General features: G+C 39.4%; 1 protein-coding gene across 1 annotated transcript in view; it reads right to left on the reverse strand.

Annotated features, from left to right (window-relative positions):
* The window catches only part of LRP1B (LDL receptor related protein 1B), a 336,264-nt gene that overhangs the window by 236,545 nt on the left and 77,550 nt on the right, over positions 1-22,169 (reverse strand). Inside the window, exons 5-6 of the mRNA XM_088521814.1 lie at positions 21,855-22,112; positions 8,456-8,618 (exon numbers count right to left, since the gene is read on the reverse strand). Of these exons, the coding sequence (XP_088377940.1) occupies positions 8,456-8,618; positions 21,855-22,112 (421 nt within the window). The remainder of the gene's footprint in view (positions 1-8,455; positions 8,619-21,854; positions 22,113-22,169) is intronic.

Below are 22,169 nucleotides of genomic sequence, written 5' to 3' on the forward strand. Positions count from 1 at the left end.
TGCAATCCCATCAAATGGGGATACAAAACAAATAGCAGCCTTGTGATTTTTAACTGTACCCTTTAAACAGCTGCACTGAAGTGCTGGTGAATGTTCCTCACGTTTATTCTTCCAGCACGCACGATAAGGTTGCAGACCCATGCACAGGTACAGCCTCCTGTACAGAGGAAAGGGCAAACAGGGCTAGATTATTATCCTTGCCTGATGTCTGCCCTGCAAACTCCGATAAATCCCTAATGAAGGCGCTTACGACTTCCACATGGATCATATGCTAATGCTTCCTCAGCCTTGTAAGGTTTTCCTGTATCCATCAAAGCCTCTGCTGCTAATTAAAATGACTTTTTTCCTGTCCTTTCTTTAACGGGGAGAATAATTAACCACCTTTATATTTAAACAACCTTTTATGCAAAATAGTTATGGTTCTTCTCAGCTTCTCTTTTCCTGAGGAGACTACCACAGCTCCTGCAATGATTTTGTAGAGGCCTTATTTTACTTGTTTTCCACCTTGTATTCCTATTGCCAGACTTCCTCCGGTTTTCTGTATATATCCTGTATATACATATATTTTGTGTATGTCTTATACGGTGGCCCAAAGTGGTGACATTTCAGCTGAGGCGTCAGCAAGGCACATTTACACCAGGGGCACTGGCATGGGAAAAGGGGGCTCTGCAAAGTGTCTGAAGAACCCAGGACACCCAACAAGCCTCCATGGAGCCACAGTCTCTGTCAGGGCAACACCATCACACCCCTCATAAATTAACCGAGCGGGTTGCATTCACCCTTGGCATAAAATTAGCTTATTAAATCACTGTGTTTTGCACTATTTTGTATTCCAACAATATAACGACCATATTAGAACACGTCATGTAACCATTCTGCGTGGGAAATGTGTGACCCTCATCAGAAAAAAGAGTTGGAAAATTTTATAACATCATTGTCTCATATCTGTGCTCAACAGGAACTATAATTCTGGATTATTTTCATCTTGTTCACATTATAAACAAATCCCAATAGAACTTAAGAGTTGCTCTCTCTATAAATATAGAAAAATGAACATATGCTCTAAGTCTGGTTTACTGTAAGGAAATCTTTTTTTTTTTTCCTTTAAGTGGTCTTAAATTACTATTCTTCAACATATTTTTCTATGCTTCCACTTATGCAGCGCTCTAATTCATATTAGAATCTGTCTTAACACAAATGACCTTAGAGAAGCTGGTTAGATAATAAGACAATCAGCTAATAACAAAAGGCAGAATTCAGATGGACCTGAGCAAAATGTACATGCATTACAGAGCCTTAAACTCCCATTTATATTCTCCATCGGAAACAAAGTGGCCTCAATTCTCTGCAGCTTAATTGCTTTCATCTTGGAGGAAATCACTGTGAGCGTGATTCAAATCATGTAGCTTTTGTCAGGGCACTTCAGGTACAGGCAAAAATTGCAGGATTTTTGTACTAGCTGGAAAATCTCTATGCACCAGGCACAGGCAGTTTTTGGTAAGTGAAAATACTTACCTTTTACCGACTTACAGGCTATTTTCTCCAAATTTAATTGCTATAGTTAGTTTGTGATTTCATCGGTGTTTTTTGAAAGGTTCCTCTGTCGAAGCACTGTACTTCTTTCGACTGCATTTTTTCCATAATTATTTACACTGCTCGAGTACTCCCTCTGCTAGTAGCAGTGTACTTACAGAATCCATTACCACGCACAGGCTGCGAAAGAGAAAAGCTAACCTAAAAGTTCATGTTGCAACAGATGTCTCATCAGCAGCTAGCCGGCTTTCTCGTCTCCAGACAGTAATTCTGATTATTAGATAATACCATCACCCAGAACAGCAGTAAGATATTCAAATAACGCTGCCAGGAGCCAGTTTGCCAACTGCTTCACCAAGTTGCACAGTCACTGGAAGGAAAAGGTTCTTTCCAACTCACAGATTATCACTGCCTTTATTCCCTGCTTTCCTTTAAATGCAGTTTGGTTTGGGTCCCTTTTCAAATAGAGGCAAGCAATTGGATTTAATTGCAGCCATCAATTATCTGTTGAGAAGTGCATTTGATTAACAATAAAGTAGGCACAATAGGAAAGGCAAACACATAATTATTTGAAAATATGCATGTACCAAAGCTGTGCAAGTTTATTCTGTTTTACTCTTGATGATACAAATTACTTTGATCCAGCTACTTAACCTAAACTTGTTAATGAGTTCCCTTTTAAAGCAAAGTTATGTAAAGTGCTTGATATTTTGATTTCTTTCATTTCATCAGTGCCTGTGAATACTTTTCAGCAGTCTTAGATGGGCTTCCTACAGGCTTGTGTCTTTTTATGTTTATAAACCCAAATATTTGAGTTCCTTTGTTTTCCTCTCTTCTGTTTGTATGTGCACGCAAAACCACCCCACGCTATTTGCAGACAGACAGATGAAGTTATCCCTTGTTTTTCTGCCTGGTCATTAGCAGAGCGGCAGCAAGGGAGGCTTCGAGCAAGCAGCTCTGTGCCACTACAAAAGCAGCAAAGTTTCAAAGGAGATTAGGTCCACAGGGAATTGCAAAGGTGCCAAATATAAACAAACAAGTGCCGCATTTTTTTTTAGCTAGCAAAGAAATTTTAAAGCCAGATACCACAAAAATGGAACGAGAGTTTTTGGAAAAAAATAAAAAGTACAAATATTTTCTCCTTATGCTTAACAGCCATTAGAGCTAAATAGATGGCAGCAAAGGTAAACATAATTTTCAAAGGGTTTTTTGCCTGACTAAATATGTCTGTCTTTCTGAGTTGTTTTGGCTCCCCTAGGTATTACATCCCACTGTTCACAGCCTGAAAGCGGCGTGTGCGGGACAGGATGATCAGCGAAAGCCAAAATCTTAATTAAAACTTCCAGCTTGTCATAAGATATCAAGTTATCATAAAGAATCTTTTTTGAAGTGGATTCTTTTCCAGGTCACCTTTAAAACTTTCTAAAAGTTACTGTGTCTTATATGTATCTTAGACACAGCCCTTTGAAACTGCTCTGTGACAAGAAAAGGAACGGCGCTCTTTTAATAACGGCATGTTATTAAAATACTAATGATTTTGCTGTTTAAAAGTGAGCTTTAATGACTATAACACTCCTCTTTGATCAGCAGAAAATGGTGACTAATCTGAGGGAAAAAAAAAAGAAAAAAAGAGAAGTTTTGCCTCTCAGAGCTCTCTCCAAGCCTCGTGACTGTTAAAAGCTCAGACGGGAGAGCAAGGGCGGAATCAAGAGCGCAGACACGAGACGTGGATGCTCTGCGTTTCTCCTGGAAGACTCCCCTGTTTAAACAAGAATGAGACAAATAAAAAATATGGACTGCTCTGGCCTCTCCTGCCTTTTCAATTCCTGCGCTTTCCTTCCTGGTAGGAAACTTGATTCAAAGAATTGTCTTTCTTTCAATTCAAAGAATTTACCATGGACAAATTGCTCTTGGCTCCTCATGGATAGCTCTGACGGGCTTGCAAGGCTCCTCATGTGGCCACGCAGGTTTAACTGCCAGCCCCAAACTCATTCCACTTACAGCTTCACAGGGAAAAGTCTCTTCACACGCCTAAAACCCGTTTCCCATCCTTGGCTACATCTCTTTATTACACCAGGCACTATCTCCTGTACATAGCTCTCCAGCAAGTAAAAACTTTGATTTAATGATGTGTAAAACCTCTATCAGTCCCTTGGCACTGTTAGTGTGAACTGTTCAATGGACCTTTCATTACATTTAAGTCTGCCCAATAAATGTAAACATCTCAGGAGGCTAATCATACCCAGCTTGATTAAGAATATATGCAACAGCAGTTAATCACGCTGGATGATAACAGGATTCACATGACCAGTCTCCAACTCCTTCCTCTTTGGAGTACCAGTGAAATAAATTCATAAATTTAATTTATAAAAATTAAATAAAAAGGTTGATGTAACGGTATCTTAGGATTTTTACTTCTGTTTATGATAGTTTAAGGACACTGCTTCTCTCTGTCCTTAAGCAGAATGATGCCTTTCAAAATGCTGTCTCACACTTTGGTTTCTTATGTTTCCTGGATTTGCGATTGATGCAAATTGTCCAGTTGCTGTCAGGAACTTCCTTATGTGTTTATTAATTGATTTTTCTTTTTTTCCCCGCCCCACCTCATACTGTGTCTTTGATTTTAGCTACAGCAAAATCTGCACTGAGAATCTCCAAGGAGGTTAATGGAATAGTCTTTTGTTATTTTTTTCTCAGGGCAAAGCCCTTTTTAGAAGAGAGGAAAAACTTGGGCAATTAATTCTTCCCTTGTTTCCCTTCTTCTCCGTTTTGGTTGCAGAAGATACCACCTGAATACTATTACAGACAGCCTCATAACATATATTTTTTTCCCGTTGTGTATTTTGGCTTTTTGACACATTAGCATTGCCAAGAGCCCGTACACAGCACATTAATAGATGCTGTTCTCTGAACAGTCATCTTAGCAGTCTCTTCCTGTACGAGTGCTGTGTGAAAGCAATACGCGGAGCTGTCCTTTTCCACTTCTACATCATACCAGAAAGATGATTAAAAGATTTATTCAAATATTTATACGACACCCACTGTTGCAGCATTAAAGCATTTGCGAGCTCATTTTCACACATCTCTTTAGCAGCAAGTCTTTTCTCCCCATTGTTACCAACACAAGTTTTAAACGCCTGCTAGGAGCTCCCAGTGCCACGTGGGCAGCCTCTAATTGGGCAGCCCCTGCGCTGCGCTGCCTCCTGCTCCTCTCCCTCGCGTGTTCCTGGGCTTCCCAGGGATCCACAGGCCGAGTTCCTCACTCCTTTCCTGGCTCCCAGGGCTGTTCCGCGCTCCGGGCTGGCTCCCACGCTCCAGCTCTCCTCCTCCTAATCCGCACGGCTCCTCTCCCGGCACCTGGCGACAGCTTTGCGAGCGGGTGCTACAACGACACCCCTTGCATTTAAGATGCTCTCCTCAGAATTCCTGTTCTTTCCTTAAGCCTATAGAACGTAACAGAAAATGACCCTCGGCATCCCGACGAGCTTCACAGGGAGCGCGTTGAGTCCCAGCGCGCCGGAGCAGCCCCCAGCTCTGCTGCTCCTGCCCCCCTGATTCCCGGCCTTCCTGGAGGAACCAGGCATGGATTCCAGCAGAATTCAGCAGCGCCGACACATATTACTTCATATATAGAAGATACATAAGCATTAAGAGCAGTATATATATGTGTGTATATAAAAGTTCACACTTAACAGTGCATTCTGCAGTAATTATTGCTACTAACACCGAACACATCCAAATACCATACATCTTACACAAGATGCCATTCTCCATATTGAACAGAAGATATAAAACCCCAAAATCCATTGTCAATGCACAACTTGCAGCTCAGGGGCAGCTGGACAGAATTTGCTAAACCCTCTGATCTTGTCTTATGGGTTAAGTGTTATCTCTTTCCATAGTGCAGTACATCTGTGGTGACCACAAAGTCTCGCTGATGCGCAGGTCTACTGCCAAGAAGAGCAGACCAGAGTCCTCTCCAACACACATGACGCTCCACTAGCACAGCAGATCTGGAGCGAAGACCATAGGAATGAAATCACTCTAATGCAGCTCGGATTTATTTCATGTCACACTCATCAATACCAGCATCAAGTTTACACCAGTTTTAAGAACCAAAAGATAAAAGAAGGTGGCATAAGAAGGAGCAGTTTTTGGCTCTTGACTAGAAGAGAAAGTAAGTCCTATATTACAGTTTATCAAAATTATGAACTAAAGGCACAAGGAGCTAAACATCTCTCTCTAAACGCTTCTAACACATAATATATCAAAATAATTTGTTCTTCTCTGTTTCTGATTGGGATTTTATTTTCCATTATCATGGTCTAATTTTTTTTTCAATATAGGCTTCACGCAAAGTCCTCACAGCAATCAGTGGACATATGACTTTTCCCTCTGTGTCTCCCTGACACAGGCCCAACACTTACACAGTATTCATTGACACGGCAGATGAATAGTAGTGCAGCAAAACCTGTATGCTGAAGGATAATAAATTTGCCTCTCTTCTTTGATTTTTTTCTTTTTTTAAAAAATTTTCATATGTGTTTCCAGGTGAAAACGGGTTGGAGTAAAAGAGCTCAGACTTATACAATTGCTAAACGCCTAAATCAAATTAATGGGAGCTAGATTAGGACAACCAACTCTGTTCAAGTCTGCTTTCTGAATAGCAGGACCTGTCTTCTCTCGGTTTGAGGTTCAGTTTTGATTACAAATTAAAGTTCTCATTCAAGTTCAAATCTAAATGCAGAACAGAATATAGGAAACCAACAAATACCTAACAAAACTCACACACACTGAGGTGTAAAATTAATCACACTTGCCAAAATTATTTTCACCAAAGCAGGAGGAGCCTTTTGGGCTTAAATTCTGTCCAGGCTTTACGTGTTCTCCTGGTAAATCAGGAATTCTGGACCATCCTACAGCAGCTGGACACAACGGATGGAAACACGTCACAATATCAGTGCCTGCCCCTGCATCCCTCCAGGTACGTTTGGTCCTAGGTGCAATGGCTTGAGCTCAAGCTCTGAATTCCTTAAGAGAGCAAAGGTCTTTGCTGGGCAAGGGCACTGCCAGCTTTTAGAGGCACACACAAATGAACATATTATGGCAGCAATTCCTGTTACAGGAGCGAACACATTAAAAAGAAATCAGATAATTTCTTGTGCGAGTCCACGTTAAATCTCTCACAACAGGCTGGATTTCATATTTCAGTTTAAATGTATATATAATGTATATAAATGTTTACAATGCACAAATCTATCTTAAGAAGATATTTCACTTTTATGAAATCTTCTCAAATTTTCTATATTGATATATTTGTGATTCTTTAAATCAAATAAAACCAGCAGGTTACCTAGAGGAGAATACTATGTTACTGCTTTAACACAGAATTATGTCTTAGGTAGTATCAGCACTGAAGAATAAGAGCAAAGCCAAAAAAAAGGGGGGGGGAGGGAGAAAAATGAAGGAAAACATTTTAAAAGTAACAATTAACTGTCTTTTATGTCTCTGAAAAAAGGCAGCTATCTCAATAAGAATGGTTTGCGGCTAATGGATAGCAAACAGAAGGAAAAACAGTCTTTTTTTCTTCTGTTCCAGCCTTCCTTGCAGAATCAAAGTGCTGGATACAGTTCTTACATCCCTGGAAGATAAGATTATCTAACGACAAGCTTAGAACTCATCCAGTAAATCCAGCAAAGAATAAACAAGCAGATGTAGAGAAAAGGCTGCTGTTAGCAAATCTGAAAGCTTCGAGCTCTTTCAGATTAGAACTTTCAGAAAAATCAATTTATACATGATTTTTTGTTTGTACCTTTTTAAAACGACACTGCAGTCGGATTGAGGCAAGTTTACCATCTGCTGCAGATAGAGATACAGCTATATTCAAGAATTACATTATGCAACTTCTTTGTAAACTTTACATGCAAGCTGTTCCTGTCAGAATTCAAGTCGTCATGATAATGCACCTTAATATTCGAGCAGACTTAAATAAAGAGTGACGAAAGTCCACATACGGATGACAGGCTGTGCTCCAGTAAACATCATTGTATTTACTGAGAAGGGGCTTATGTCAGTTTAGGATATATTCCACTAGGTATTTCAGTCTTAACTACTTATAGACTAATAAAGCAAGTATAAAATCCCTGTTCCGAAATCCTCACTCAAATTTACAGTTTTTAAATTAACTCGATTATTCCTCTTTAGTTACGCTTTTACTTCCTCGATTGCTTTAAAACTTTTCCCAGCTGGTGGCTGTTGTAAAATGGAAGATTTTTAGTACTCTGTATTTTAAGCAAGGCTTAATTCTCAAATGATGTATCTATGGAAGAGAAAAAGCACATGCAGCCTATACTTATCATTTTAGAAAACCCTCTAAAGCAGAGCACAAAGTCCCAAAACTTAGCTAAACTCAGTAGAGCCACTTCCAATATTGCTAACCAACAAGGGTTAAAATATAAAGAAATAGAAAGTTCCTTTTTTCGCGTAGTCTAGTTAGAAACATAATTTACAGGAAAATTGAAGAAAAGAAATACTTATGACAATTTAGACCTAAAACTGTTTTTCCATTTCTCATCCCAATTTCAAAAGTTATGCGTCATGGCTTGCAATTAATACAGTGATGTTAACTGCTTACTACAAGCAAATTACACACTATTGCTTTCTTATAGCTCCTATATAAATAGCTCTATATAAAAGGGAAAATACATTTTTTAGAACACCTGCATGAAACAGATATATTCTTTGCAGTCATTGGGAAGCTTAAACGACGCTGCATTAACTAACAAAGTAGATGTTGCATCAATCTGTGGTCCCAAAGCGAAAAACCGTAAAAACAAATGCAAGCATTACTATGGGATGTTTTGGCAGGCAAGTGTGCATTATATAAGATAAAAAAATCTGCAGTGCAAAAACATAACCTTACCCTGACACTGGGTCAACAGCTATTGCCTTGGGGTTGCTCAGCTCGAGCTCGACGAGGGTAACGCACACGGTCCCGTTGCGACTGCACACGAAGATCCTGTCGCTGACGGGGTCTGCGAAGTAGAAATTCCCCGTGATCCAGTCGATGGCCATTTGCTGCACATCTGTCAAAAAACAAAGACAAAAAAGCTGAGCAGTGAAAACACCGCACACATAACTGAACTTCCAGATGCTTCGTTGAACAGATGCTGCCCTCCGTTAAAGACCTCATGCTTATTTTAAGATGAGATGCATACAAGGGTACAAAGAAAATAATTCTGAAGTCAAATACTGGCGAGTGATTTAGCCGCTGTTTTGAGAGAAATGTTTCTTTTTAAGCATGAAAGTCCCAGCACAACCTCAAAGTCATGAGAAGATACTCCTAGATTTGTAGCTTAGTGAAATATTTGAGATTTTGCCATTATTTTGGCAGCCTGTTTGGAAGCAGCATCGGCGAGTGCTGCTCCGCTACGAGGCAGGGAGTGAGCAGGACTACAGGGCTGGTGCATGTTGGCAGATCCCTGCGGAGAAGCAGCCGCCGTAAATCCCGGGAATTGTCAAGTGGTGTTTCCAGGATGTCTGCTACATCATCGAGACAGGACACTGATAACACATAGTAGCTCATTTCTACCTATTAATTATATGTATTATATATATTTAAAATGGACTAAAGTAGTAACATAAATAGTCCAAACAAACTGAAAACATCTGCACACAGATATGCATTTAAAGCCTCGACGTGTAGTTGGATACACGTCTGTGCCAAGTTCACTCTTGTATATCACTCTTCATTTTAAAATGCACAAACTGCATAAGTTCGTTTCTGGAGTCGGGGGCCTAGAATAATCTTTCTACTCGTATACTAAATTCCATGTTTTTCTTGTTATTCAGCGTGTCTTATACTTAGTCTTAGTGCTACAGCAAACAGAAGCTTAAAGAAGTGTGTCTTAAAGAAAGAGCAAAACTTTCTCGGTGTCACCGACTTAAAATTCTTTTTACTTCCTATTCTTGTTCCCAGTACTGGATTGACATCACTATGTAACTAATTATTCTCAAATTAGTAACTATTGTAAAATTATTTTCCTTTAATTAGAATGTGAGGTATTTCTATATTATACATTTTTAAAAATTACTTAAATGCATACATACAATATGTGACTATGGTTTCGGCATATTGTTATAACTCTTGCATATTGACGTAAGTCAGACGTGATAAAATATGATTTCTCAAAGAAAATGGCACTTTCCGTTTTCTGTATTTCTATCATCCTTCAAAGGTTGAGTTTTTAGAGGTTCTTTTTCCCTGCTCCTAGAAAAAAACTTTTGCACCATCACATACATGCTGTATTAGAGATTATGAAGATTTAGAAATAAACAAACAAGCAAGCAAAAAAAAATCCTGAAAGCATTAAGTTTGGGACAATAAGCGAGGGTTCATTCAATAAAGTGCTCACAGACATGGAGATGCACGTGTTGTCCTTCAAAGGTCGGCTAACATAAACAAGATTTATAAATCTCTCTGTAAAATCTCAGGAATAAACACCGCCTTGCTTTCATCCCAGCCAACCCATTGCACAGCCCATTGCTACCTCCTCTCCTCACGTTTCCCTCCTCCCGCTACTCGCTTTCCTCTCAATTCCAAGGGAACATTGTGCCTCTTCCCTCGGCGGTGCTGAGCCGGGCTCCGGGAACGCTCCGCGGAGCCCAGTCCCTGCCTGGAGCCCAACGTCACCTGCGCTGACACAGTCAGGCCCTACAGGAGTCCAGACCACAGACAGGAAAAACAGGAGTTTTCTCACTGTCCAAACAACACGACACGCTTTTAAAACTACCCGAAATTACACAGTCTCCCACTATGCAAGCATTATTTTCAAAAATAAGCCTCCCAGGGCAGCACCTTGCTGCAATCCAATACGGAAGCGGGACATTCAGTGCACATGGGCATTTTCACTTGGTGGTTGCAAGACCTGGTTGTGCATTTCCAAGTGGGAAAGCTGCCCTGAGCTGGCTGTCCCTATTTTCGAGTTTTTTGTCTATTTTAATAACAGCTTTCCTTGGAGTATTTCTGCTAAATCTGATCATCCTTTCTTTATTGCTTTCTGAAAAAACAGAATTTCCTCTGAGGGACTTCAGAAAAAATAGCTAAGATGTCATATATGCAAAATTTTATGCAGTTAATGGCATTATGTAGCGCATGGGTGCCAGTGCCTGTACACTTTTTCTTTTAACGCACCAATACTGTTATACCACTAGAGAAAACAGCAGTTTTACATTAAATATGGGGTGGCTAAACCTTCAAAGGGTACGGGACGCACGTGTCTTACAGCTGAAACCCAATTTATGACAAGCAGACCCACACTGGATGACATGCACCCTGTACTGCATTACTATATTCACTTTATTTTAAATAGAGACTTGCACAAGAAGATTTCAGTGAACAGAAGAGAGGGGAAAACAGACAAAAAGCAGCACCATACTCTTTTTTTATATTGCTGTTCTAACTAAGGATTTAACGTAAGTGCTGGCAATTAAAATTAAAGTATTAAAATAAATGTTAATGTTATTTTAATAACATTTAAAATATATTTTAAAAGTTTATTACATTTTTATAAAATCATTATTATTTTTTCTCTATTCATGAAATTCAGTAAAGCCATCACTTGCTTTATGCATGAGAAGTGGTCTGAGCAAATGACCTAGTGGAACTTCAAGCAGCTGGAGCCTTTCTTAGAAACCTCTGAGGGGATGTTCAGATCCAAGATTTTAGATGAAACTAAAATTTAAAATGCTCCAAAAAAGGGGGCACTCCACATACGCTTCTGGTTAATGAATCAAAAATACTAAGCCTCTTGGTTTTGTCCAAGGAAGGATATTCTCTTCCCAGCATAAGTCAAACAAAATTTAAAATCTAAACTATGAGATGGCTTACAAAAATGAGGCACCATATTCGAGAGGCTTTGCCTTGCCCTCTGTTTCCTGAGTCTTTCTCTTTTTTTATTATTATTTTTTAGCATATCTTCCTTAAAAAAAAAATGTTAAGAAGCTCTTTAATTTCTGCATGAAATGTGTGATTGCATAAGGTGAGACCTTGTGAACGTCTCTTTTGGAGACTTATACTCCTAATTATCGGCTCAGACATCTCCAACCTGACACTGTGGCATGGGCAAGCTGATGTTGGCATAGATTTTCCCATGCCTCTTCTATTGTCAGTCATTTGCCATAATTATGTCTGTAGTTGCACTTACAAAGCATGATTTTTATTTAAAATGTCACTATTCAATAAAGCAGACATGCTGGTAGCTAAGCTTTTAACAACCATGCCCTGAGTGATTATTAAATATGTTTAAAAATGATAAAAGAAATGACAAATATCCATCTATCTTTTCCAAATGCACCGCCCTCAACTAATTCTTTTGAGAAATCAGTCCATTCTGACACTGTTTGTAAAGAATATAATGCAAAACATAAAAGATATTAATTTTAAATAAGCACTTTAAAGCACCTGGATTTTAGATTCCTCAAAATAAAAGAAAGTTTTTCCCTTGTTTGATGAGTAACATAATTTAAATTTCAAAAAATTGTGTTATTGCCTTACAAATACAATTACCATTCTTCCAAACCTACAGGGTATTGGAAGATTCACACTTTTCAAACCTGTAAATGTGAATAAACAACAGTAGTTTTCCCAAACTTGACAGTTTTAGAAAATATGATCATAATCCAAATATTAGGAATACTTAATGGAAGCTTCGTGATGGCTCATGGTGACACCTCCTCTGGGTGCTGTGACCTACCTAGTCACTCAGGGATCCAAGAACTCGGCTCAGACTTGCTGCAGCAGCAAACACGACCGGGCACACATTCAACTGGGTATCAATCTCTTTCGGTTTAAAACAGTGTTTCTTCTAATGGATGCAGCCCACATATCAAGAAGAGAAGATCCACCTCCAGAAACTCTACACAATCTTGTAGTTTTGGAATAAGGCGTTCCAAACACTTCAAAGGACCCCTCACATTAATTTTGGAACATTGATGACAAGATACAGTCACACAAGCCAAATTTCTGGATTCTTAAGCTGTAGAGCAGATAGCTAAGGAAGTTTGCTGGTTTGTTCAAAACACAAATTATAATATTATTATAATATTCACACCAGTAGCTCTGGTCTACCTGCACCTTGCCTTGCAATAGTCCTTCTGTACACTTCCACTACTTCTAGAGAAGCCAGACAGTTCCAGGTTTCTATGGTTTAGTATCTCAGGCTGCTATGAAGCATGTTACCATGGATGGGAGTCAGGCAAAGGTAACATTAAGACATGCTGCAATGGCTGAGGTTGAACATGCAGCAGGTACCTCAAGAGAAATGTAGGTTTTATTATAGATTTCCATTGTGGACTCTGGGATCACCAGAACTTAAAACTAACGAACCAATCAAATCACATTTTTTATAAAAATCCTCCTGCTTACAGAGCATTCGGAGGAAATGTGATGATGTTGGACCCCATGTAGGCTTGGCCTTGGTGCCTTTGCCAAAATTTTTACAATATAGTAATAAATGTGGTTCAAAATTTCCTAGCAATGTCTTTCTGTCCTCATAATGTGAAATGATTTTACCTCACAGGACATCATATTTGTGAAATGAGTAAAAGGGGGCCATTTTCTGTTCCTGTATCGTGATGTTTCATGTATTTGGTTGCGATGTCACTGGATGAAATGTAAAAGGAAGAAGAGTGACACGGCGAAATAACAGCCTGATGAACAGGCTTGTCTTTTCATCTGGTGTATCAAGAATTTGGTGGATCAAGGAACAAATTTCCTGCTGCCAATCTCATGTCAGAATCAAGCAAGAGGTGTCGAAAACCATAACGCTGCTAATTTCTGCACTGCTGAGCTCCCAACACATTGCCAAATGACTGTAAACTTGTAACGGGCTCCCAGTAGCCTGCACGCGCGCTGAACAATAAAGACAGATTTACAGAGGTGCATTGCTGTAACAGCCTTCTTTTTTTTGTTTCTAATGACACATTCAAAAGCTTCTTATAAATCTGCCGAGACTGTAAATCAAACCCAGTTATTTACTTCAAAGCAGTTAAGTCATCGACTGTTAAAATTAAAGCATAATTCAGGCGCAATAGGCACCCCATCAAGCATGAGGCCTAAGAGAGCAGCTGCGGGGCCGTGTGGGGCTGCATTAGCTTGGAATACCTGGCTTGTTCAACCACCCTCCACCAAGGGTGCAACCTTGCCCCTTCCAAGGACTGTGGCCTGCAGGTCTGCACTTCCCCACAAATAAGGTCACATTTTCCCTCAGAGATGCCAAACACTATTAAAAAATAAATAAGTAAAATATGGAGTTACTTTTGCAATACAAAGTAACTGAGGAAGACCACAGTCAGGAGAAAGCTCAAGCAGGTTAGTCCCAGTGTCAGAGCACACTATATTCTCTTGCAGGTAAAATGAGGACTTAATTTTATAGGTTAATTTAATGTTGAGCCCAATAAAGTTGCTATTAACAATATATTGTCTAGACAACATGAATCTGCACTGCATAACATGACCTAATGTTATAAAGCACCGCTTCTCTTTCCCAAAGGTCATTATTACATTCAATTCAATTTTAATCAGAAGGTAATAATGACCACAGCACATTTCATTCTAATATATAAAGCATCAGGCACAGAAGTCTTTTTCTGTATCTCAGACATTTAGGCCAAAAGAACATTATGTTCTTAAAAAAAAAAAAAAAAAGTGCTTGCAAATGTTATTAAAGAGCTATATAATACAGTTAAATGCTACATACGGACCCCAATTTAAACTCAGCATGAGAAGTACTATTACAAGAACAGCAAAAATACAACCTGTCCAGTTAGCAAGTACATATCTCGCCACACCACATAACACCCCCAAAACACAGCCACACCACGTGCCTTAGCACATGAGCTGGCCTTGTCTTTTAGGTTACAGCCGCTTCCAAAATCTGTTCACTAGCCACCTTAGAAGGATATGTGGCCGCAATCCCTCCTCTACAGAGGACGTGTGACCTTGGTGCTAACTAGTCTTACTCTGTATACCCCCTATCATTTTTGGATTTCAGTTTCTAAACATCACGGCATTCCTATGGCACCTGGAATACTGCTATTCTCATTTTACACTAAGAGAGGAGAAGAGAAGATTACTTGCTAAATGTTATCCTAGACTTTTCAGGAAAAAACGTGGTCTCCTGAGAGCCAGCAGCCTAGTCTGGCTCACAGACTCCACTGTAAACAGTTAAAAAAATAAAATTAGAGATCCCAATACTTGCAAAGAAAGGATATCTTAAGAGTTAAGAATATGCATTAGCATAAAGACTCCCTACTACAATGGATTGTGAGCAGCTGCTGAGAAAAAAAACACCGGATATGGATTACAGTATGGATTACCCTTGAAATGAAAGAAAACACGGAGTATTTTCAGGATATTCCTGACTGAAAGGGAAATAGCATTGCCCTTCTTTAGAAAGACATTCTCTACATATATACATAGAGAAAGATATTAATATACAATATATATGTATAATTAAAAATGGAACCAGAAATGTAGGTAAAATATACCCCAGAGATGAGAGTCGCTGGAATTTCACTAGTCTCTGCACACTGGTTATTTTTGCTCATTTTTGCTCATTTTTGCCTAGGTGGTGGGACACAGTCTCCGTGCAGTTTAAAAGGGTGCATAACACCCAGCCCTGCCGAGCGAGAGGCCGCAGCCTTGCGGCTTGTGGAGAAAACCCAAAGTCCCCCCAGCCCTTCTGCATCTCAGTATTTTCTCATTAAATTCCTTACAGCCATTCTGACACTGTCTTCCCAGAACTAAGAAATTATATAGCTTAAACCTGACTTCAGTAAAAGTGATTTACTCCAAAGATTTTTTGCATGCCATCTATCAGTTTCAGAATGAGGGCTTCACCTCAAACCACCATTAAACACTGTGAAGCAAAAATCAAGATTTATCATTTGATCAACCTAACTCACAAATAATGAGAGGGAGGAGATTTGTTCTTCCATTTTATTTATTTAACAATACTGTCATGATCCTTAAGATTTTCAGCATTTCTGGTCCTACTTGAAAGTAAGATCTAAAGAAAGTTTTTGACCAAATCCACTCTATTTTTTTTTGTAGCGATCTACAAGGTAATTAGTACTCGGGGAACTCAAACAATACTCCTGTGAAGGGGAGATAATACTTTTTGAGTCGAAAACTTCCTGCATGAAGCACTGCACAAAGAGCAGGCCCTTATTTTGTTCTGACACCAGGATGTCCTTGGTGAGGCTCCACTAGTGACTACAGCAGTGCAGAAGAGCCTCGAGGGGCAGCCTTTATATAACTTCTTACAAAGCAGCAGCAAAGATGCTCAGACTGGTTTCCATTTCCTCAGAGATGCACGTTCTCATTTTGGCTTTACTTCTATTAATGCAAATTTTCACTTGTTTAGGAAAAGCGTGGTCCTTCTCTATCCTTCACAGTGTAGCAGTATAAAGCATCAGATCAAAGTGCAAATTGAAAAACACATAAAAACATTTATAAAGGTCATCAGCTAGGATCACCACTTGTAATACTGGTTCTCTTATTCCTGTACACTTTCCCTGGTATAATATATGTAAACAGCTTTATTATTATTATTTTTATTTATTTTACTGCTGCTTCACTCCCAGAACATACAGCAACCACTTACTAGTATTGCCATACATCTGGCACAGAAGGCACAATGTCATGGCCCCTTTTGCATGTAGCAGATGAAGCTCTGCACTTTCCTAAAAGCTCCCAGGATCTTTGCTGGAAACTTACTCTTTACTTACATTTTTACCTATTGGATAAATGTCTATCCAGGTTGAAATCTGGCCTGAAGTGGCTCAAGTGCTTCTTAACTGGTACCATATTTTCCTACAGATGCAAATAAACACTATTTTCAGATTATAATTTTTCTCATGCTTCCTTTACTATAAAAACAAAAGAACCTTTGAAGAAAACTTAGAACTGTTTAATTTAATGGCTAGTCACAGATTTTTTATTGTAATTACATTGTAATGCTGTTGCAGCTAGGCTTCTCCCAAAGAAACATCTTAAGGAGGCAGAAGATGTAATTTTAATGACATGATATGAAGTACCTTAAGTAAAGAGAAAGGCTATGACTCACTTTATTTTTTTTATAAGATCTGAGTAAAATATTTGCATTAATAAATTAACATCTGAAAGTAACTGGCAAATTTGCTGTCAATTAGTCTAATTGGAACAAACCTGATTAGCATCCTGTATGGCAGTAAATCACAAAGAAGCAGCTGTACATGGAAAGAAAAGCTATATTACCAAAAATGGGAAATTCATACATTTGATAAAAAGTATCAACAATGTATGAAAACAAATCGTGCATATAGATTTAGCTGATGGTATTTAATACTAATTTCTTAATTAGGTACTGCTGCTGAAAACAACCCTCAAGAATGTGCACCTAAAGCATGGTGTTCACATCCAATGCCAGCAACATGGGCAGTGTACAAATCCATATCTTTGGTAGAGCTCCCCTATGGACCTGCCTTTTTTTTAAGGCAGGAGAGGAGAAGCTTCATTGAATACTGAGGGCACCTCAAGAGCCTTCAAGTTGAAGCAGGCTCTGCTACAAAAGAAGAAGAATTTTCACAATGCCAGAGCTAAAAATGATTGCTTGGATCCCACGTAGCATCCCAAAGGAGTCTAGCATCCCTACAAGTCTTGTTCTGGACAGTAACATCATTCTGGCTTTCTTTCACTTGCAGCATCTTGCAAGAAAAGGGCTTTCTGGTTTCACTGGAGAGCAAAGAAACTGCTCAGCCAGGAGGGAACTAAGGGAACGTCTTTCCTGCACGCTGAGAAGTCTCTGCTATGCAAATGTCTTCATTTTCCTGGAAATTTGCCAATTACTGAGGTCCACAGTGAATTTTTAGAAACAGAGTAGGTTCAGATCAGCTTTTTTTTTTTTTTTTTTTTTCCCCTTGTGTATGTGAAAATCATATTAAAAAGAGAAGTACCAGTGACTATCCAAAAAGATTCTTACATAGTATATATGGATGTCAAAGAATTTCAAGAAAATGTGTTTAAGCCCATTAAGTATCCATTATTTAATTCCATATTATAACACAGTGTTAGTTGTGTCCAGGAAGATACAAACTGATCATGACATAGAAATCCCACAAGCTTCAGGTGATATCTCAGACTGCCTCTGAGAAAGACTGAATGACTGAGTGTAATATGAAGCTATGGACTACTCTAGGAAGCCTGATGACTATCAAAAACACTGTGTTTGATCAATAATCAGAAACAAACCAGACAAAACTGATAAGATGCCTCTAAAGCATCCTGACATTGCGCGGTGCTGAAGAGCAGCTGTCCGTGAAGGGGTGGCTTTGCTCCCTGTGACTTGCTGCCATCCATGCTGCTGCTGTAGCAGCCCACCCTGCTCCAAGAAAGTCCCTCATCAGCGATGTGACACCTACCTGGGTGAGAAGCTGGGCAAGTCCAGCTGCACCAGGATGGGGAATGAATTGTCCCAACTTCCCAGAAATGTAAGAACAACTGCAGGAGATCAGCAAGTGCTCTAGGTCTGCGAGCGGGCGCCGCAGGCAGGCTCTGTGCACTGTGATGGTGCTCTAGGATGCTCTTTTCACCTCCAATTCTTTACTGCTTTCTTCTACAAGAAAGTGTTCAGAGAGATAGGACAGGCATTGGGGAGAAACAATTCTGTGAGCGCTTGAGCTCGTCCCTCTTATAAACTGAGAGTCTAGTTGAAGTCTCAGCACCTGTAACCCCACAAATGTTGCCTTTTTCAAACAGGGCTGTCTATCCCAGAGGAAAAAGTAAATTTTCATTTTACAACCATATGACAGCTCATCACACCTACCTGGAGACAAGCTCAGTGGGCAGACTTTTATTGGGAGGAGAAAACCTACAGATTCGTCCTCCTCCTGTCTAAGCCTAACTCCACTTTGATTCCTCATGAATATTCATAGAAACTTTATAGGAAGTTTGCAGACAGAAGCTCCATCCTTAGTGCTAAGTGCTTCCTTCAGAGATGGAGCTCCATAAATGCCAAGTGACAGTAGCTGTTTTGAGCTGTACATTTGTAGTTGTGGTTAATCACTGCTGGGATGTGCGCTAGGGCTGGGAGGGGGGTGGAAATTTGGGAATTTGCTTCTGTATGATCTAAATGCCCAAAGGAGACAAAACCCAACAACCCCAACAAAACCCTGCAACCCCCCTGCCCTGCCTGCATGTGTGCCTGGTTGATCTATTCCTACTTGAAAGAAGAAATCTATCAAACAAGCAAACAAAAAATAACTACCAGTGACCTAATAAATCTCCTCAGGCACCAATGAGCTTATTGAGGCTGGGGTGTCCAGCCCGTTCTCCTGCAGTAGGTGACACGGGAGCGCAGGACCTGCCTGCCCGACTGCTCTGTCCTCGTGCGGAGCAAGCGAGAGATGCAGGGCACACATCTGGTTGCATCTTTCTGGGACACACGTGTATAGCAACATGAAATCACAGTGGGCTGTCTCTGAGAAAAAGGATTGAAAAAAAGAAACGTCCTCTCTTTCATAAATCCAAGGCTTATGGTCACTACCTAGAGCTTGTACTCTACAATCTATCACAAAAACAAAGTAATTTCCACGGTCTCTGCTTTCCTAAATGTACTCTTTCATCTTAAAATACAATCTACAGTCTTTGTTCCTAATTACAAGACATTATAGCTGCTTGTGCTAAAACAAACACTTTGAATAAATCCACTTCAAGCAGCCCCATACACTTTGTATAGCTGACTTTTCTACCAATTTTTGTGTCATATGCAAATGATGATATGTTTTACGACATGTTTTCACCCAGATAACTAATTAAGAAGACATTAGAAAACCAGGGTAAATGAATTTAAAAAATCCCGCGGACATCTCTAAGAATTTACAAACAGCCCTGTTCTCTTTCTGGCTAGATAGGTAGATATTTTCTTGCTAAATAATAATAATACAAATAGAAGAAACACACAAATATAGAAGTTTCCTATGAAGAATAGATTTCCTATGAGCAGTCCAGAGGCGTAAGCATTTGTCTGGCTTGAGCTGCCAGAGACCACACTCACCCTTGCAGATGCTGAGGCCAAAGCATTGGACAAGCAGCTGAAATGAATTCCTTGCCCACACCTGAAATAGGTGCTATCAAATGAAGAGAAACGGCAGGAGTCTCCTGATGGTGAGCAGGTGGTGGCAGGGAAGGAATAATTTAAGATTAAAGCTCAATTTTGGGCTGCAGTCATGAGATGATTTATACACATTTGCAGACATGCACCCAGACTCTGGGCACGTCCATGAGCAGACAGAGCAACTCCATGTGTACATCAGCAAGGGAAGAGTTTATCAAGTGGGGAATGTCTATACTGAATAGCAGAGGACATGGGATCTGTGAGGGGACCTTCTGGGAAGTTGCCATTCCCACAAAAGGAGCTGTGTGTGGTCTGTGCTGTCCCGGGGACAGGCTGGAGAGTGAGGTGGGAGCAGCTCTCCCACCCACTGGGGATGGAGCCAACCACCACATCCACCAGGTTTGGTCCTTGAGAGCTCCAAGCCCTGCTCCCTAAGCCAAAATTAAACGCTAAGTTGGAACAAGTCTCCGCAGTCAATCCATGTCCATGGGAATTCTGATTCCTAATTTCAACAAGAATGAATGAGCACAGTTAAGTTTCAGAAAAACATTAGAGTCCACACTGATGTGTAGCAACACTATGAAAAATGATTAGCTCATTAATTCCAGGCACTGTATTCATTTCAAACACATAATACAGCCTTAATTTTGCAAACAGATGTGCTAATGCAGATCCAAACACCACAGAGATTAGCAGTTCTTTTTGCACGCAGAGAACAGAGGGAGAGGATTGCAGGCGAGGACTGGTGAAAAACTAAAAATACACCACTAAGATCCACTTTGATGATGAAGATACGTGACGGAACAGACACACACACAGCTCGATACAAAACAAATTTTGCTAAGGACTGCAGTTAATTTGATTGCTCTTACTAAAATGAAAAAAATATAAAAATAACAATAACAGAATGAATTAAGAAGGCATATTCAGACATGACCACTGAGATTCTTAAGATACCAAAAGTATGAAAAATCCTCTAAAATACAACATTAAAAATGCAAAAAAAGAAAAGAAAAAAAGCTAAAAAACATATAACTATGCTCTACAACTAGGATAAATGAACTCTCTAAATGTAAGAGTCACAATGACTGGTTAATTAACAAAAAAAGAAAAAAAAAAGTTATCATCTTTCTTTTTCAATTTAATTTTTCACATAATAAAGTTGGAGTTAGAAAAAATAAAGAGAAATCAATCTCTTACCTTAGGAAAAAATGCTATATCTTAACAGCAGCTATCTTGGCAGTCTAACGCACAATCTCTGGAAAGAATTTACTACTTTGACAGGCACCTGCAAGAGGTCTAAGCAAAACTGTGATTTGAATATTTCTGAACTGGACAGTCAGAAAATCCAGTTCCGACTTATTCTTTGCTGTCCAACTCTACTTAAAGGATTTTTCAAAAACTTAGGTCCAGTGCAAACCAATGGAGAGTCCCGTTCCTAGTTTTCTGAACCCTACTATTAACACCATCACTACACTGTACAGTGCCGTGCTTTACAAGCTCATGTGTGGACAAGTCTTCTGCAAAAGATGAAGAAAATTGCATTTTTTTCAAAGAAAAGCATGTATGTTATTCTGTTGCCTATTCACATAAAAATATCTAAATGGATCAACAACTCCTACAGAAATAAGCAGAGTCCACCAACTGAGAAGACGATTAAAAATTAATGATGTAATGCAGGAGACTACTTCAGTGTTACAAGTTAAATCTTTCTGACTGCAAAAAAAGGCAGCGATCTATTTCCAATAAATCAGAAATTATATTATTTTAAAAAGCTAATATAGCTATGAGCATTGACAGCAAATGAGACAAGCATATTCTCTCATTAATTCCTTCTTAAAAGCATTGTTCCAGTAGCAAAGAATCTTTTCCAAGCTTTACAAAGCCTTACCTCATCAGAAAAAGAGAGGCTTTCCTACATTTCTTCCTCCTTTGCACCATCCTGTTTCTGGAAGACCACACCTTTTATGCATTATATTTGGACTACAAAAATACACACCTTTAAAAACCTTGGATATATCTTAGAGAAGGAAACATAAAAGTACTTATGACTTTCAGTTAAGATCAGCTAAGACCAGGAAGCACCAAAATAGCTATAAAGTCTCCTGCAAGTTTGCAAAGATAGGCATTTTATATGGTTTTGCTAAAAGACTGTCAAGTACTTACTGTGAAGATACTGAGCAATGTTTATTATCCATTCATCTGCTAACTTCCCAGCTTTCGTTATCTTGATGCATTTCAACTGACTTAAAGGATCTTTGGATTCAATCCAACAAATTGTGTCCTCTTTGTAAACATAATCTAGTGTAAAAACTGCAGATCCTTTCACAGGAGCTCGGGTGGACGCTCTGCTTCCATTAAGATACAAGACCTCAACTGTTTCAGAGTTTGCAACCAGCAGAAGTGGAGGTCTATCAGTGGGCTCTAAAAACAAAGCAGAGAGAAATTAAAGTGTAAACAGACTCTAACAGATCATATTTA

Source organism: Tinamus guttatus, unplaced genomic scaffold (assembly GCF_059628265.1).
Source record: "Tinamus guttatus ecotype Peru unplaced genomic scaffold, ASM5962826v1 Tinamus_guttatus_pri_ptg000133l, whole genome shotgun sequence".
Taxonomy (NCBI): Eukaryota; Metazoa; Chordata; class Aves; order Tinamiformes; family Tinamidae; genus Tinamus; species Tinamus guttatus.